We start from the raw sequence: 19,597 nt of genomic DNA on the forward strand, positions 1-19,597 counted from the left end.
TAGGTATTTCATATAACTGTGGGCCCATAAATTGTTAGGACAAAGAAGAAACTTACAGCTCTGCGTCGAAGGATCAGGAAGTTTGTTCTCTCTGTGTGGCTGAGAAGTTTTTCACCTAGCAGGATGGGGTAGGGGGTGGGGGTGGGGACAAATGTCCCCATAAAACAGAGCGCAAGCTGCAACCTGCATTTGGCTGTAACCCAGGAGTAACGTCAGAGACAGGTGAGAATGACCACCTTAACTCACCGGGCCCATCGTACTGAAGTAGGGAATAATTCTGAAAAGAAGGTAGAAAGTGAGGAAGATATGAATCAAGACCGAAATCAAGACAATGAGGACATTGGAGACTCTAAGGATATCCACCTCACCCTTATGGAAGAAGTATTGCTCCTGGGACTAAAAGATAAAGAGGGTTACACATCTTTCTGGAATGACTGCATATCATCTGGCCTATGAGGTGGCATCCTGATAGAGCTGGCCATGTGAGGTCGAATCTATCTAGAACCCCCAACCATGCATAAGAAGCAACTACTAGACAGAAAGGTACTGGTAAAGTCAGACAGCCCAACGGGTGATGTTTTACTGGATGAAACTCTCAAACACATCAAAGCAACTGAACCCACAGAAACTGTCCAAACATGGATAGAGCTACTCATTGGTGAGACCTGGAACCCTTTCAAATTACAGTACCAGCTGAGAAATGTAAGAGAGAGAATTGCAAAGAACCTAGTAGAGAAGGGTATTCTAACCACCAAGAAGCAGAATTTCCTCCTATTTGACATGACTACTCAGCCAGTGACCAATACAACAGAGGAGCAACGACTAGTGACAAAACTTCAAGACAGTGTCCTAGAGCGGTGGGTAAATGACCCTCAGCGCATGGACAAGCAAACACTAGCACCGCTGGTGCTAGCCCATGCCTCCGATGTGCTAGAGTCTCCTCCTCTCTGACAGGTGACAAGTATATGGCGATGAATTGAGCCAAGAACCTAGTAGAACTGGACCCTGAGGGACAGGGGACAAAGCACAGTGCCACAGAGATGATCTGGGCTGTGCTGGCAGCCTTCAAAAAATCGTAAGCCAGCTGTTGCGTTTCTCCTTTTCCATTGCTGGCCAGTGACTATCAGAGACACCATCACCGAGTTTTGTGTGATGAGATGTTTTCCATCATTTTTTTTTTTCCCTCTTGAATCAAAGTTGTTATTTGGGGAAAGCAACTTCAGGGCTTCTCCATAGACCTTGTCTCTTATAGGCAGGCTTTATATCTCCCTATACTTCCACTCCAGAAGTGAATAAATTGGGTGAACCAGCACTCACCCGGTAAACATTTTCTCTCATTTCTTGGCTCACTTCCATCCAGTGTGCTTTTGGATTATCAGGAATATTTCAGTGAGATTTGGATTTCTCTAGCCATAGAATTTGAATGAGATGTGGAGCAAACCATTTATCTCATTTTTTAAAGTTTGTTTTCTGTCTTAAATATATGTTTTCAGCCTATCTCTCAGGCTCTGCTAAGTAACATAGCTTATTGAAGTAGCCATCTCTTTGAATAAGGGGCAATGGAAATAAAACTGATTTTTGGAGCAAAAAAAAAAAAGAAGAAGAAGAAGAAACTTACAGATATGTGGTACAATTCTATTAACCTTAGGGTCACAGAAATGTAGGACCAGAGAGGTCAGCTTCTCTGGGTAACACAGCAAGTCAGTGACAGAATGGAGACCACCCCCCCACCTCAGTTTTTCTTGCTCTCATTCATTCCACAATTCTTTCTCCTTCTCTCTGCTTGTAGTTTTTGAGAGTTTATATATGTAGATATGTACTGGATATCATATTATATATAATATGAAGGGGTATGTGGCACCATATAGTCAGACAAGAGGCCAGTTGCTTCCAGAAGCAGGTGAGGTGTCCCAGATGTTAAAATGCAATTCAGTCAAACAATGGCAAAGAGTCCAAAGAAAACAGTCAACGCAACACTTACGGTGAAATGGCTATGTATGCCAAAATCCTTCTCAGTCAGGCACAAGTGGTCTGGGCGATGCCTGGGTCACTATAACCCATGAGCTCACTCTGGGGCAGACTTGGCTAGTTCTGGGCTGGTGTGGTAATCTGTCTGAGCCTTTTAGACTTGTTCCCCATGGGCACTCAGATAAGGGGCTGAGAGAGGGATAGCTTAGGAGTTTTGGATTAACAGATACACACTACTATATATATAAAGTACATAAACAACAAGGACATATGTATAGCACAGGGAACTATATTCGATATCCTGTAATAACCTATGGTGGAAAAGAATCTGAAAAATTACAGATATATGTGTATAACTGAATCACTCTGCTGTACAGCTGAAACTAACATGACATTGTAAATCAATGGTACTTCAATTTTAAAAAGAGGCGGAGTTCATTTTCTATATCCTTCACTCTGCCCTGTGATTGCTTTGACCAACAGAATATGATAGGAATGATATTCTGGGATTTCTGACCCCAGACTTAAGAGGACTAGCAGCTTCCATTTCCTTCCTCTTGGAATGCTCCTTCCTGGAAACCATCCACCACGCAACGAGGAAGCCTAAGTAGCTAAGGAATGCCGTAACGGTGAATAAGGGATTCTGAAAGTCCACAAATGCCAGAGCATTATGAAGAAGGAAGAGAACCTATATCCATAGTACTTGTCTATTTTGGTTAAAAACAAAGTTCTACCTATTTTCATTTCCCTGATGGAAATGGTCAAGTATAATCAAACTGCCACCAGGTGGTTAGCTGGTTCCCCGTGAGACTGTGCCCCCAGTCAAGGGTTCAGTGTTGACCTCTGCTCTTGTCATTTGGACACTCAGCAGTGAGCCTACAGAATACCTTATTTGCCACTATGATATTCTGCATAGCATTGCTTGGGTTCATGCTCATGGAATTCATTTGTCTTACTATATCTCCCATCACTCTAAAGCGACTGACCTGAATGAACAGTGGGAGGCCTTTGGAAGATTCAGTTATAGAGCCGTCTAGGTGACCTTGCAGGGCTTCCCTGTGGCTCAGATGGTAAAGAATCCGGCTGCAATGCAGGAGAGCTGGGCTTGATACCAGGGTGGGGAATATCCCCTGGAGAAGGGAATGACAACCTACTCCAGTATTCTTGCCTGAGAAATTCCATGGACAGAGGAGTCTGGTGGGCTACAATACATGGGGTCACTAGGACTTGGACACAACTGAGCAACTAACACACAGCTGACCTTGCAGGACTGGGATATTATTCTCCAGGATGTGGCATATACTCTGAATTAGCAACCAAGGTTTAGTGCTGTTTTCCTCAGCCTCAAGTATTAAGAGGTAGAAAAGCTCTCTCAAAATTACCTCTGCTGGTACACTAGTGATTTTAGTTGAGTTGAGTTCAGTTGCTTAGTTGTGTCCGACTCTTTGTGACTCCATGGACTGCAGCACATGAGGCCTCCCTGTCTGTCACCAACTCCTGGAGTTTACTCAAACTCATGTCCATTGAGTCATCTCACCCTCTGTTGTCCCCTTCTCCTCCCTCCTTCAATCTTCCCCGGCATCAGGATCTTTTCCAATGAGCCAGTTCTTCACATCTGGTGGCCAAAGTATTGGAGTTTCAGCTTTGGTGTCAGTCCTTGCAAGAATATTCAGGACTGATTTCATTTAGGATGGAGTGGTTGGATCTCCTTGTAATCCAAGGGACTCTCAAGGGTCTCCTCCAATACCATAGTTCAAAAGCATCAGTTCTTGGTGCTCAGCTTTCTTTATAGCCCAACTCTCACATCCATACAGGACTACTGGAAAAACCATACCTTTGACTAAATGGACCTTTATTGGCAAAGTAATGTCTCTGCTTTTTAATGTGCTGTCTAGGTTGGTCATAAATTTTCTTCCAAGGAGTAAGCGTCTTTTAATTTAATGGCTGCAGTCACCATCTACAGTGATTTTGGAGCCCAAAAACATAAAGTCTGTCACTGTTTCCACTGTTTCCCCATCTATTTCCCATGAAGTGATGGAACCAGATGCCATGACCTTAGCTTTCTGAATGTTGAGCTTTAAGCCAACTTTTTCACTCTCTTCTTTCACTTTCATCAAGAGGCTCTTTAGTTCTTCTTCACTTTCTGCCATAAGGGTGGTGTCATCTGCATATCTGAGGTGACTGATATTTCTCCCGGCAATCTTGATTCCAGCTTGTGCTTCTTCCAGCCCAGCGTTTCTCATGATGTACTCTGCATAGAAGTTAAATAAGCAGGGTGACAATATACAGCCTTGACATACTCCTTTCCCTATTTGGAACCAGTCTATTGTTCCATGTCCAGTTCTAACTGTTGCTCCCTGACTTGCATACAGATTTCTCAAGAGGCAGGTCAGGTAGTCTGGTATTCCCATCTCTCTCAGAATTTTCCACAGTTTGTCTTGATTCACACAGTCAAAGACTTTGGCATAGTCAATATAGCAGAAATAAATGTTTTTCTGGAACTCTCTTGCTTTTTTGATAATCCAACAGATGTTGGCAATTTGATCTCTGGTTTATCTGCCTTTTCTAAAAGCAGCCTGAACATTTGGAAGTTCACGGTTCATGTACTGCTGAATCCTGGCTTGGAGAATTTTGAGCATTACTTTACTAGTACATGAGATGAGTGCAGTTGTGCAGTAGTTTGAGCATTCTTTGGCATTGCTTTTCTTTGGGACTGAAATGAAAACTGACCTTTTCCAGTCCTGTGGCCACTGCTGAGTTTCCAAATTTTCTGACATATTGGATGCAGCATTTTCACAGCATCATCTTTAAGGATTTGAAATAGCTCAGCTGGAATTCCATCACCTCCACTAGCTTTGTTCATAGTGATGCTTCCTAAGGCTCACTTGACTTTGAATTCCAGGATGTTTGGCTCTAGATGAATGATCTTACCATCATGATTATATGGATTGTGAAGATCTTTTTGTATAGTTCTTCTGTGTATTCTTGCCACCTCTTCTTAATATCTTTTGCTTCTGTTAGGTCCATACCATTTCTGTCCTTTATCGAGCCCATCTTTGCCTGAAATATTCTGTTGGTGTCTCTAATTTTCTTGAAGAGATCTCTAGTCTTTCCCATTCTATTGTTTTCCTCTATTGCTTTGTATTGATGGCTGAGGAAGGCTTTCTTATCTCTCCTTACTATTCTTTGGAACTCTACATTCAGATGCTTGTATCTTTCCTTTTCTCCTTTGCTTTTCACTTCTCTTCTTTTCACAGCTATTTGTAAGGCATCCTCAGATGACCATTTTACCTTTTTGCATTTCTTTTTCTTGGGTATGGTCTTGATCCCTGTCTCCTGTACAATGTCATGAACCTCCATCCATGGTTCATCAGGCACTCTATCAGATCTAGTCCCTTAAATCTATTTCTCACTTCCACTGTATAATCATAAGGGATTTGATTTAGGTCTGAGTGGTCTAGTGGTTTTCCCCACTTTCTTCAATTTAAATCTGAATTTGGTAATAAGGAGTTCATGATCTGAGCCACAGTCAGCTCACAGTCTTGTTTTTGCTGACTCTATAGAGCTTCTCCATCTTTGGCTGCAAAGAATATATCAATCTGATTTCGGTGTTGGCTATCTGGTGATGTCCATGTGTAGAGTCTTCTCTCGTGTTGTTGGAAGAGGGTGTTTGCTATGACCAGTGTGTTCTTTTGGTAAAACCCTATTAGCTTTTTCCCTGCTTCATTCTGTACGCCAAGGCCAAATTTACCTGTTACTCCAGGTATTTCTTGACTTCCTACTTTTACATTCCAGTCCCCTATAATGAAAAGGACATCTTTTTTGGGGTGTTAGTTCTAGAAGGTCTTGTAGGTCTTCATAGAACCATTCAAATTCAGCTTCTTCAGTATTACTGGTTGGGGCACAGACTTGGATTACTGTGATATTGAATGGTTTGCCTTGGAAATGAACAGAGATCATTCGGTTGTTTTTGAGATTTTAGTTAGTGATTAGTTGGTGATCTTAGTTAGTTAGAAAATTTTTTGTTTGTTTGTTTTTGGTTTACTCTTTGCTTCCTATCCACCACAACTCTGGACTCTGCTGGTTCAGAGGTCTTGGTTTCCAAGGGAGGAATGTTTCCATCAAGGAAGAAAAAAATGGTTTAATTAGATGGAAGTTGAGATTACCACCTGGGCTCTTTATACCAGCAAATCAACAGATCATGGAGGGGCTTACTATTTGGGTTCAGAAAAGGTAGGTCATTTTAGGAAGGACAGTTCTTCATTGTGGAAATGTCAGGTGTGTTTAGATCCTTGGTTTCCAGGCACTGTGTGCCAACAGAAACATCTAGTCATCAATCCAACCAGCAAACATACCCCTCTCCTTCCCAAATGCCCTTTAAGGATATGGAGTTGTTCATGGCTGAGAATCACTTGTCATTAGTGTGTTCTTTTAAGAGGGAGGATGTTTATTTTTATAACATTTTGATAAGCAATAATAGAATAATAAACTTCAGGAAATATTTCTTATTGAGCCAAATACCAAATTAGAGACATGGTTTTCTTTCTTCTTTCTCCCCCACTGCCACACTATTTTATACTTGGGGATTTAGCTTTAAACTATTTAATGGATTTAAATTGTGATCACAAACTTTAAGAAACTGGTCAAGGTGATGCCACTGGCTTTAAAGACATCTGTATTTGAGACAGGCTGGGACAAGGGCCCCTTTGCTGCAGTGCTTGCAGCTGGACAAACATACCCTCAAGCAAAAAAAAAAAGAAAAAGAAAAACAAAGAAACTATAGGGGCTAAAAACAATTGCAGGCATGTGCAGTTGGGGCAAATTATGAACATTAGGATATGAAAAGACCAAAAGCCCACTGCCACTTCAGACAGGTTCAAAGCAAAAGCAAGGTACTGTGCATGCCCCTTGCCCTTAGTACAAGGGTCAAACTACCTAAGCTACCCCTCTGGCACGACCCCTGGGCCTACCTCTACCCTCACCCCATACAAAGAACTATCTCATTGTTCCCTTCAGGGAATGAGCTAGAGAACCTGTTACTTGTTTCCACCCCTTCCTGCAGCAGCACAAGTCCCAGCAAAGCCTTGCCTGAATTTTTCCTCTGGCCTCTTATCAATCTGTATTGATTAGAGTCCAAGAATCCTGATTGCTAAAAGACTGGCAATCTCTAAATTGTGGATTTCATGGCATCAGAGTTCATTTGATAGAGAGCAAGTTGCAATACCATAGGGTTATTTGCCTTGATAGAAATATTATTATATTAGAGAAAATATTCTCCTGTACAGAAGGATGTGTTACATAGATCTCCACAATAGTAAGCTCAGATTCTAAATTAAACTTAATTTGTGCCAATGGGAATTGCATCAGCTGGTTACACACACACATATGGACACACGTACACACACACACACACACACACACACACACACAACTCTGGTGATTCTTACCTTCTGTGTTCTTGTCTTTCATCATAATGTTTATTGTAGCAACAACTGCAAAATACTTCTAGAGAATTTGTTCCTGATATCAGGTAATACACTTTGATTTCACAACGAGTTCACAGAAGCTTCTCTCAGCTTCACATACTTCCTGGAAATATCCTCAGTTTCCACTCTCTCCTTGGCCTGTGGCTGCAATGTAAGACAGCTCCCATCACACCTCTGAGGCTGGTTAGTCAATTTATGTACTTCTCTGGGTATCAACTGCCTTAACTCAGAGACAAGAACACTGACTTGAAGGATAAAAGTTTAATGAGCCTAAAAATCCTTTCCAGCATGAATGTTCAGTGGCTCTGACTTAATTTCTGTCTTTCTTCTTCTGTCCTGTACAAAGCTAGGGATTGACACCTCCCCAGAGATCTTTAACTATGTAGCAGCCCCCAAAGAGATAGACCCTGGCCGCAGGTACTACCTGCAATGCCTCATTAGAAGCATCCTTCTTCCATCCAATGGCCTCAAGCCTACATCTTGCCCTCCAAGGCTTCAGGTTTCTAAGTATAAAGCTCTGTGAATTCATATGTAGCTATAGTCAGAGGGGACCTTAGCCTTGCCCTCTACTCTCATTCTCCACTGAACAGATGAACAAACTGAGGCTAAGAGAAGTGACTTGACCATGGTCACAAAGTAAGCCAGTAAAAGGGCTGAGGATATATGCTGATATCTCCACCTTCCAGTTCAGTGTTCTCTTCACTGAACTTGGGTTGCTGCTGCTGCTGCTGCTAAGTCGCTTCAGTTGTGTCTGACTCTGTGCGACCCCATAGATGGCAGCCCACCAGGCTCTCCCGTCCCTGGGATTCTCCAGGCAAGAACACTGGAGTGGGTTGCCATTTCCTTCTCCAAAGCATGAAAGTGAAAAGTGAAAGTGAAGTCGCTCAATTGTGTCCGACTCTTCGAGCCCCCATGGACTGCAGCCCACCAGGCTCTTCTGCCCATTGGATTTTCCAGGCAAGAGTACTGGAGTGGGGTGCCATTGCCTTCTCCACTGAACCTGGGTGCCTCTCATCAAATGACTATGGCATCACAGGAATGGTGAAGCTGCTGATATTACCTCTGTATAGAGATTATTATTAAGATGAAATAAATTAGTACATATACAGTACTTAGGAAAATGCCTGATACCTCGCTAAAGTGCTACATAGTGATTGCTGTTGCTATGCAAATTAAAAATGTATTCACATAAAACATCCACACACATTTTGAAATGATATATATAAATATATTAGGATACCCAAGAGGATATAAGAGCATTCAAAAAAAAAAAATACCCAGGCAAGTAATTTCAGAGCTCCTGCTTTTAATCACCAGAGACACTGCTTTGTTATTATCCCACTGCCTATCTGAATAAACTGAGGCTAAAATAAAGGATGCCAAAGCATCAAGCATTCATGCAAAGGCAGGAGAATCACTTGGAAGACAGTCTCGGGTATCAGGAGATTTAGGTCCTTCTTTTTCATCCCTAAGCTTCAGAATCTGTAGGTTGTCTACAAGTTATACTGTTGAAAGAGCCTGCTCATGTTCTAGCCAATCAAGCTTCTACAGGGAGTAGAGCCACAAGTGTGTTTTCCAACTGTAGGAAGCATCATCTGTCATGCCTGAAATTCAGGCCCATGAGCTTCATCAATAAGCTTTATTCAAATAGGAAGTGACTGTAATTGTGAAATGTTGGAAAAATTAATGCCCCCCAAAAGAGTGTTTCCTAAATAAATTATGCTCAACCATATAACAGCATATAGGCAGCTTCCGAGATGGAATAATATTAATGATGTATGTGTGTATATATGCATACACATGCACACACACACATCTATGTACACTTGTACATGTACAGAAAAATAACAGGCAGGGTGTGCACATCATAATATTAACAGTGACTATCTTGAGCATGGGTATTAGGAAGAATCTTATCTTTGCCTTGTTTGATCTATATTTTCCAATTTTTCTATAAAAAACCTATATGACTTTTATAAAGGAAAATGTATTAAATATTAGCCAAAGAGGCACCAATAGTAAAGGTTGTTTTCCCCATGGGTATTATGTTCCTCTTCTATAATCAAGTTGAAGATTATCTTTTCTGCGTCTGCCAGGCTGATGCAATGGTCCCACCTTTGTGCACAGGTGGCTGCTCTTCTACATGGCTGTCACAGCACAGATCCTGTTGCATTCTGGTTACTGAGTACATACCCAGTTATAACTGTCTGGCATACACAGAGCCTAGCACATGGGTATGTTTGACAAATGAATTGATGGGTTGGTACAGGCTCAATAGCTTGGATTTGGCCAGGAGTTCTGCCATTTATATGCTAGGTGAGTCCCAGTCTCCTGATCTGTATAGTGGCAATAATATTTGTGGGTCAAGAGACCTCCAATCATTTTTGTAAACGGCAAAGTGCTGGTTGCAAGACAGGTGAGGGTGCAGAGAAAGGGTTTATTATTATTGCTGCATCTATTAACAGGTCTGCCTCTTCCCATCCCTTATTTCTCTTTAGCTCCCAAAGGCATCATGGTTACCACAGCAGCCAGATGCTGATGATACCTCCAGGGACAGTAAGGTAAAGCTGAGCCATTTCCCAGGTCCTCGCCTCTGCATGCCCTTGGCAGGCCAGAGTGAGATGGTCTGAAGCTCACTCTCCTTTCAGGCCCCCCACCCTGCTTAAGGTCTCTTAGATTCACAAACTCTGCCTCCGCAGCCTCAGTTTGGGGCCCTGAAACACCCCTTCAGAGACTCCCTCCTTCTCAACCTCTGTCTCTTGGCTCCCTGCCTGGTTGCCGTGGAAACAGGTTCCACTGCGGACAAAGGAGGGAGCTGGATCCCGCTTCCTCCTGGTCCTACTGATGAGGATTTTTAGACCGTGGAGACTGCGCTGCCCTGCCCTGCACCTGCCCTCACTCCCCGTGTTCTCACTCAAGTGGAGCTTGCCCTCCCTCGCCCCTGACGAGACTATGTGTAAAAGTGTGACCACAGGTGAATGGAAGAAAATCTTCTACGAGAAGATGGAGGAGGCAAAGCCAGCCGACAGCTGGGACCTCATCATAGATCCCAACCTCAAGCACAACGTGCTAGCTCCAGGCTGGAAGCAGTACCTGGAGTTGCATGCTTCGGGCAGGTGAGTAGCCCAGGAAGCAGGCTCTGCAGGCAGCCCGGGGGACACCTTTCCAGAAGAGACAGAAACGTGGAGAACCCAGGTGCTAAGGGTCAGCTTTTCTGTGAGGCCACTGTAGCCTGGGAGGCAGAGGAAGAGGAGCTACCTGGGAGCTGGGGCATGTGAGTTTGACCCCAGTTCTTCCACTGAGCACCTGGTAACTTTCCCTCTCCGAGTCATGGCTCTAAGTGCTGATATTTTATCTATTTTTATATTTAATAACCTCTTTGATAACTCAGTTTTTAAGAATCCACCTGCAATGCAGGAGACTCTGGTTTGATTCCTGGGTTGGGAAGAGTCACTGGAGAAGGGATAGGCTACCCACCCCAGTATTCTTGGGCTTCCCTTGAGGCTCAGCTGGTAAAGACTCTGCCTGCAATTCAGGAGACCTGGATTTGATCCCTGGGTTGAGAAGATCCCCTGGAAAAACAAAAGGCTACCCACTCCAGTATTCTGGCCTAGAGAATTCCATGGACTGTATAGTCCAGGGGGTCACAAAGAGTTGGAGGACATGACTGAGCAACTTTCACTTTAAATCTCCTAAAAAGGTTGAAAGCCAAGAGAAGGGGAACGTGCTTATGGGTCAAGAGATCTGAGTTCTGGTCCTGGACCAATTCAGTTTCAATCTATTTAATTCAGCTTGACTTAATATAAACTACTGAACACATGAAGTATGTTGGAAACTAGCTCTACTCTTCATGGCCTTTGAACAATCCAGTTTCCTTCTTGGATCTCTTTCCCCACTTGGTGGAAGAAAGGGTTAGCGTAGATCCTTGTTCCTCAGGGAACAGTAGTATCGGCACCACCTGGAACGTGTTAAAGATGCAGAATCTTGGGTTCCATTCTAGACCTACTGAATCAGAACCTGCATTTCAACAAGGTTCCTAGGTGATTCGTACTTACAATAATGTCCGAGATGACTTTATAGCACTCTTGTCTGTGGGTGGATTATGTAAAGACTTGCCTCTGGGACACAAGGTTTGGAGGCTGAGTGGTGCAGCCTGGGGGGCAGAAGCAAGGCCTTCCTTTCTACTTTCCCTGGTTCAAGTCACTCAATTTAATTCAAGAAACATCTACTGGGCACCTGTTATGTGTTGGATACCAGCTCTGCCTCTAACTCACTGTGTGTTCCGCTTTCTCACTCTCTGTGCCTCAGAGTAAAACAAAGGGCTAACTAGGTGACTCCTAAGGTCCCTCTAGTTCTGACATTTTCCATTCCAAGTTTTGTAGTTTTGTTTCAGAGAGGGGAAACTGTCCCCAAAGGATGTGAGTAAAAGAAAATAGATAAGAAATGAAAATGTGGAACCCCTTACCCAGCTGACAGGACAGATGCCAAAGGACTGGACACTTGTTGACAGGGCCCAGGAGCTGCTCAGGGCCCAGGGCTTGTGGGGCTGAGTGAGGAGGGCTGGTGTCTCCTCCGGACCCAGCTGATGGCCTGAGAGCCCCAGCTGGCTCCAGTTAGCTCACTCTGGGTGTAGACTGCCTCCATATCCAGGACTTCAGGCACATTAATCTTGGCACTGGCCCAGAGGCTAAGAAGTGATAACGGTGTCCTTTTCTCTTGATTTGGGTCTAGCCACAGTCAGTGTGGACAGGTAAGAGCGTGTGGATGGATTTTGCGTTTTCTAGGTGATGTGGGCCATCCCTGCTATCAGACTCAAAGGATATTTGAGCAGGAAGAACTCCTTTTGTGCAACGTGCACGTTTTACATGTGAGGAAAGCTGCCCAGAGCCACTCTCCTAGAGGCAAGGCCCCTGGGCATTGAGATGGAGGCACTGAGGCTTCTGCAGGGCACAGAGAAGGGCCCCGAGATGGCTGAGCACTGCTGGATGCCAAGCGCATCCTGAGGCTCGGGCTCTGGTCCTAGCAGAGCACACAAGGGGGCGGGCTGGGCAGCCACCTGGGGAAAGCTAATGAACTCAGGGAGCCATAAACACACCGCCTCCACCTCCCAGCTCTGCCTCCTGCCTCACACCTCCTTCCTGCAGTCTGTTTCCACCGTCTCCACTCTGTCCTCTCCTCTCGCCTCTCCTCGTCCCCGCAGGTTCCACTGTTCCTGGTGCTGGCACACCTGGCAGTCGCCCCACGTGGTCATCCTCTTCCACATGTACCTGGACCGCGCCCAGCGGGCGGGCTCGGTGCGCATGCGCGTCTTCAAGCAGCTGTGCTATGAGTGCGGCACGGCGCGGCTGGACGAGTCGAGCATGCTGGAGGAGAACATAGAGAACCTGGTGGACAACCTCATCACCAGCCTGCGCGAGCAGTGCTACGGGGAGCGCGGCGGCCAGTACCGCATCCACGTGGCCAGCCGCCAAGACACCCGGAGGCACCGAGGCGAATTCTGCGAGGCCTGCCAGGAGGGCATCGTGCACTGGAAGCCCAGCGAGAAGCTGCTGGAGGAGGAGGCGACCACCTACACTTTCTCCCGGGCACCCAGCCCCACCAAGCCACAGGCCGAGGAGGGTTCTGGCTGCAATTTCTTCTCCATCCCCTGGTGCTTGTTTTGGGCCACGGTCCTGCTGCTGATCATCTACCTGCAGTTCTCCTTCCGCAGCTCCGTCTAAGATTCCTTTGCTGGGCCCAGGGAGACGCTGGGGCCCCAAGGCCCGAGGGGCCAGCCAGCTGGTGGGAGGGGGTGACGAGAGGCCTGGGTTGGGAGTGGGGTTAAGTTCTAGCGCCAGTGCCACCACTGACTCCACAGGAACCCTGCACAAATCACCCAGCTTTCCCAGCTATAAAATTAAGGGTTTGGGTTTAATCACTGGCTTTTCGAAGTGAGACCCAGGGCCCCAGTGCTCTGCATGGTGCCTTAGGGACTTTTTGCATTTGGAAGGGAGACTGAGGGAGTGGCTTTCCCACCCTGGTCCGACCTCCCATCCCCAACTCCTACCTCCTCCTCTTGCTTTAATCAGAGCAGCTCCATGTTAGATGGAGTTTTATTTAAGAGTTTTGGATGGAAAAAGGTCCAACTGGTTTTAAAAAGTTTGAAAGTTACAGGACTAGGTGATCTTAAAGGCCCTTTCCATAGTGATGAGCTCACCCTTGCCTTCTGGTTCACCCTACCCCTACCCCTCATTATCACCCACATCGGGAGCGGTGGCCTTAAATAAGCCTCTGCCTAGTGTATGGAGAAGGCAGTGGCACCCCACTCCAGTACTCCTGCCTGGAAAATCCCATGGACGGAGGAGCCTGGAAGGCTGCAGTCCATGGGGTTGCTAGGAGTCGGACATGACTGACTGACTTCACTTTCACTTTTCACTTTTATGCATTGGAGAAGGAAATGGCAACCCACTCCAGTGTTCTTGCCAGGAGAATCCCACGGACAGGGGAGCCTGGGGGGCTGCTGTCTATGGGATCACACAGAGTCGGACATGAGTGAAGCCACTTAGCAGCAGCAGCAGCAGTGTATGAGTTTCTTCCAGAGCTCTGTCTCCACACACATAGCAGAGGTTCCTCTCAAAGAGACAGAGAGGTGGGGGCACTAGGCTGCCCTTTTCCCCTGGGTCACACTCCCAGTTTCCAGCTTCCCTCCATTCAGGGAAGACATGGTGGTTGGGTGGAGCCTCATAGCGCTTGGCTTCCCACCCGCTGCATATGAACCATCAGAGAATTTAGCAGGGGTTTAGAAGGTAGAGTGTTAGAAGTAAAGCACAAAATTCCTAGGAAACAAATCAGCGTGTCTCCATTATAGTGAAGAGTCTGCAAAGTTCAGGGACCAAGTCCGACTGAATCTCAGTGGTTCTTCTGATGGTCAGAATACAGGAAAAGAGACCTGGCTTCCTGGGCTGTTTGTTGAGAGACTTTCCCATACTGGCCAGGTTTGGTTCCTCTCACCAAAGATCAGCAGTGCACCCAGAACTACAGGGTTGGGGGTTCATTAGTAAGAGAGGGAGCATTAAAGATGCAAAAGGTTTTGCCCATAGAGAAGTGCATAGGTAGGTGCAAGAATCCTGATAGCTTTCAAGTGGGATGCAATATGGTTTGGAGAGGGAGGAAAGATGATTTCTGACAGTAGGGATATAGAATAAGGTATGGGGGGAGGGAGAAAGCAAGAAGCAGGATGCTACCTTCATTTCTGATGGTCCTCATTCACCTCACTTTTGTTAATAACTGACTCCTTCTTCCCTCACCACTCCCTTTTCTAAGGGAAAGTCACTACCATCTGTAGTGGTGGAAGGAGGAGGGCCATTTGTATATAGGCAGGGTACTTTAATAAACATGAGATTTCTTCAATCAGGCTTCATAGTCATTATTGTGTGCTTGAGATTCACCAGTGTCCTTGATCTGTAATAGGCTGTTGGATACCCTGATCCCCTCTCTCCCCTTTTGGGGGCCCTCACATAAACTTGATCTGGCTCCAGCTTCCAGGTCGGGGCCAATCATGTACATAGTCAGGAGGGATGCAGGCAGCCCTTGGCCAGTCATTCAGGGGACTCAGCCTAAGATCAGTCTTATTCTTGGCCTTGCTCTGATTCTAATAACTGTCTGGTGACTTCCTCTGCTTCACATACACAGTATTCTTTCCTTTATCCAGGAAGCATACCTGAGCACCTTCTGTCTGGCAAGGCCTGATGCAGTGGCCACTAAGGGCTGGGCTCTGTCTCTCAGAGATCTCTGCTTACAGCAGATGTTCTCAACCTTAGCTGTAGTTTAGAAATCCTGGAGAGCTTTTAGAGAAATGTCAGTGCTCAGCCACTACCTCAGACCCATAGACTCAGACTTTCTGGGTGGCACTTGAGCATCTGAATTCGAGTCAGACCCCCAGGTGACCCACCTGAGTTGCCTGGGGTAATGCCGCCAACCTGAGGAATATGTTTTCTTCTGTACCCAGTGTTAGGACCAAACTGGAGCCAGGACAGGCTCTAAGGGGCAGGCTAGGCCTGAGGTTTAGTCTCCAGGAAAGCTGAGGCACTGGGAACTCCCGCAGGCAGTGTAGCTAGACCAATCAGAAAAATCCCCGTAGCCCCCCGCCCCGCCAGACCCAAGCCAATCCAGACAGAGATTCGAGGTTTAAAAGTCCTGCGCGCGCGTACGGTTTAACCAATCAGCTATGCTGTTACAGAAACAAAGAACCGTCTGTATAAAAGTATATGTGATTCAGAGCTCGGGGCTCTTGTTGGATTCCACTGTGCTGGATGAGACCTGGGCCCTAACTCAAGCTAGCAATAAACCCCTTTATGCTTTTGCATTGCTGTGGATGTCTTATTCTCTCAGTTTTGGGGACTTGGACTCTGGGCATAACACCCAGACTAATGCTTATAAGCCCTGAGATCTTCCTTGATGACCTCCCTGGATTCTTTAGGATTTGGGCACAGTTTCCCTACTCACTACCCCTCCCTGCTGGGGACTTGACCCTCCCTCAAAGCTCCCTGCTCCTGCCTGTCCACCTGTCACCACCACTTTATCTTGCTCTGAGAGTCTCCATTTTTTAAGCTGTCACCCTTGCCAGATACTTGTCAAACTTTGTTGCAGTTATTTAATACTGGTCTATAGCTATGAGCGACTTCACTTTCACTTTTCACTTTCATGCATTGGAGAAGGAAATGGCAACCCACTCCAGTGTTCTTGCCTGGAGAATCCCAGGGACGGGGGAGCCTGGTGGGCTGCCAGCTATGGGGTCACACAGAGTCGGACACGACTGAAGTGACTTAGCAGCAGCAGCAGCAGCAGCAGCATAGCTATACTCCCTGCTAGAGCATGATCAAAGTTACCCCAGATCCCACTGTCAGGTAGTGGCAGAGCAAAAAGTCCATCTCTCACCTGGTTTTAGTCCAGAACTCTTTGCTAAAGCATTAGGCTTCTTACTGCTCTGTAGGAAGATGTCTACAATCTATGAACGCCTCCTCTGTCTCCCTTACTGTCCCTTATACTTGCTAGGCTTGCTCACAGCTTAGCCCTTGTCTTAGCAAAGACTTCTCAGGGACAGTTCTTTCTTTGCACACATGGCCACGTGCCACATGACGAACTTGTTAGATGTACCCTAGGTGTTATAAATAAATACCTCAGCGGTGTTCCAGGATCCCAGGCCTCTCCCAGTGGAGGTTCTATGCATTTGTCTTGATGTTCAAGCCAGGAGGAGACCTGTATGCACTGAATTGGGGTTGGAGAGGCTGCAATCCTTGGTTAGGGTCAGCAAGAAGAGCTGCCTTGATCACTTCCTTCAAACTCAGCAGGCCAGGGGATCATCTCACTCTTCTTGGGGCTCAAGAGTCCTGCGGCTCTTGAGGGGGCTCCAGAAGATCACCAAATAAGGGAAACTTCTAATATTAGTAAGTCCATAGGCCATCAGAGCTATAAGACACATTAGAGGTGTCGTGATTAAGTGCCCTTATTTTATGGAGAAGAAACTGAAGCCTAGAGAAAGCACCAAAGTTATAGTGTGGAGTAAGGCAAGACCATGAAATCTAAGGAAGAAACACTTAAGTCCTGGTTCTGCTACTTACTAGCTGTATTGTTGTTGTTCAGTTGCTAAGTCTTGTCTGACACCATGGACTGCAGTATGCCAGGCTTCCCTGTCCTTCACTATCTCCTGGAGTTTGCTCAAACTCATGTCATTGAATCAGTGATGCCATCCAACCATCTCATCCTCTGTTGCCCCCTTCTCCTCCTGCATCAGGGTCTTTTCCAGTGAGTCGGCTCTTCACATCAGGTGGTCAAAGTATTGGAGCTTCAGCTTCAGCATCAGTCTTTCGAATGAATATTCAGGGTTGATTTCCTTTAAGATTTACTGATATGATCCCCTTGTTGTCCTAGGGACTCTCAAGAGTTTTCTCCAGCACCACAGTTAGAAGGTATCAGTTCTTCAGTGCTCAGCCTTTGTACTTGACATAGCCTTGGGCCAATTAGTTAAGCTCCTTGAGCCCTATTTTCCTCCTCATCAAAATGGGAATAATAGATTTGCCATGGATGTCTATTATAAGGAATAAATAATACATTATCTATGGCATTCCAGATTCAAAGCCCACATTCATTCTCTTCGTTCTGATGAGACTGAACAGTCATCCTTATTTTTCTTCTTTCCCTTTCAACTGGCAGCCTCCCCTTTGAGTCTGCAAGGGCTCTTCCTCTTTGTGATTTCAGTTATGTTGCTAAATAATTTAGGAAAACAAGGGTTAACTTCCCAGCCCAAGAGTTAGAAACTGTTTTATTTTAATATATGTAGTGTCATTTCTTTTCTTCTCCTCATATATCTCTCAAAGCAACGACTTCGTTTTTCCAGCAGCATGGTAGACCTCCTCATTCTTCAAAGACAGCTATTAAAAAAATCTCCCCAAACAGAAAACATCAGTGATTTCTGGGCTCCATTCCCATTGGCTGAAATACCAAGAAGGACTTTGGTTCTTTTCCAAGTCCCATTCTGGTTCTCTGTAGGACTCCCAGCTGAGAAAGTTCCTTTGGGATCGTTTTCGGCATTGCGTGGGTACTGCTGCATGCATCAGGGGAATGAAAGCTGCCTATTTTATGGCCTTATTGTGACAGGGCCTTGAAGGGTGGGTGGTGGTATAGAAAGCTCATTGACCTGAGAGCCAGAAGCCTGGGTTTCAGCCCTGGCTTAGCCATTATCTAGGCATCTAGGCTGCTGACCTTGGGTGACCTAGTCCTTTCTCTTCCCTGGCTCTCAGTTTCCTCACTTTTCAAGCAAAGAAGTAAGGTGATCTGAAGAGTCCCTGCTAGCTCTGACATCACTCAAAAACTTCTGCTTAGCCTCGTTTTGTCCTCAGGCATTTGAGATGGTGCCCTGACCCTGATCCCTCTGATAGGTCATCTAGTTGTTACACCAAGATTTCCGTCTGCTTAGGTCAGCTTGGAGTTGGACCTTCTTATCTGAATGCCCATAGCATCTTCCTTTCCTTTCTGGCAGCAAACTGTTATATGTCTTACTCTGACTCAACCTCTCTTTAAAGGTATTCACATTTTGAAAGGTAGTTACTTTGAAAGGTGTCACCTTATACAAATACTTGTGTGGTGGTGATGAAATTTCAGCCTGAGTCTTATTCTCTCTCTTCTAAAATAAGCCCCCATGTTTTTCTTCACTTCCATCTTAATAGGCCTATAATTTTATTTTGAGGACATAATAAGATACTCAGTATTTTCAAGATTCATTCACTCAATGAATGTTTGTTGAGTATATGTTATGTGCCAGCCATTGTTTTAGGTGCTGGGATACATGGAAGAGCAAAGTGACTAAATCACTGACTTTATGGAGAGTAGAGGAACTAGACCAAAAACAGTGTAAGTAGGCTGTGTGGAACACTAGTTTAAGGACTAAGGAGAAGAATAAAGTAGGCAAGGGGGACAGGAAGGGCAGGAGACAGAGTTACAGTTTTAGATTAGGTACCTAGGGAAGGTCTCACTAAGAGGTGACATTTGGAAAAAAAATAAAAGATGAAGAAACTGTAAGGGGAAGGCGAAGGGCTTATGAAGGCCCAGAGGTAGGAGCAGCCTGGAATTCTGAACCACACGAGGAAGCCAATGTGGCTGGAATGCAGTTCAGGCTTAGTAGCCATTACTAGGTGGGAATGGGGTGATGGATTCAGAGCATAGAATCCATATAGGTCATTATCAGGACATCGGTTTTTAACTTAAACAAGATAAGATGCCACTGGAGGGTTTGAGCAGTGGGGTGATGTAATTCAGTTTACTGTCACTGTGTTGAGAATGACCACAGAGGGATAACAATGAAAAAGGAAAGATTAGCCAGGAGGCTGGTGCAACAATCCAGCAAAGAGGAGATAGTGGCCTCTTCCAGGGTGGGGGCCTGTAACAGGGTGGCAGCACTGAGTCACACTGAGTCTGGCTATATTTTAAGGTAGAGCTGAGAGGGTTTGTTGATGACTCAGATGTGGGGTATAAGAGAAAGGGGAGTCAAAGACACCCTAAGATTTTGGGCCAGGTCATCTGGAAGAGTAGGGTTACTGCTTTCTGAGACGGGGAAGGCTGTGTGAGGAACAGATGTGGGGGCCGTATCAGGAGCTTGACTGTGAACA

The 19,597-nt window shown here is 45.5% G+C and overlaps 1 protein-coding gene and 1 pseudogene across 1 annotated transcript; both read left to right on the plus strand.

Annotated features, from left to right (window-relative positions):
- Positions 1–219: 219 nt before the first annotated feature.
- LOC120872506 lies at positions 220–1,126 on the plus strand (annotated as a pseudogene).
- Positions 1,127–10,267: 9,141 nt separating this feature from the next.
- On the plus strand, positions 10,268–14,846 carry RTP1 (receptor transporter protein 1). Its single transcript, XM_040252941.1, has 2 exons — positions 10,268–10,570; positions 12,655–14,846. The coding sequence occupies exons 1-2, from the start codon at positions 10,299–10,301 to the stop codon at positions 13,172–13,174; spliced, it is 792 nt and encodes a 263-aa protein (XP_040108875.1). The 5' UTR covers positions 10,268–10,298; the 3' UTR covers positions 13,175–14,846.
- Positions 14,847–19,597: the final 4,751 nt, after the last annotated feature.

This window comes from Oryx dammah, unplaced genomic scaffold (genome assembly GCF_014754425.2).
Source record: "Oryx dammah isolate SB20612 unplaced genomic scaffold, SCBI_Odam_1.1 HiC_scaffold_2, whole genome shotgun sequence".
Lineage (NCBI taxonomy): Eukaryota > Metazoa > Chordata > Mammalia > Artiodactyla > Bovidae > Oryx > Oryx dammah.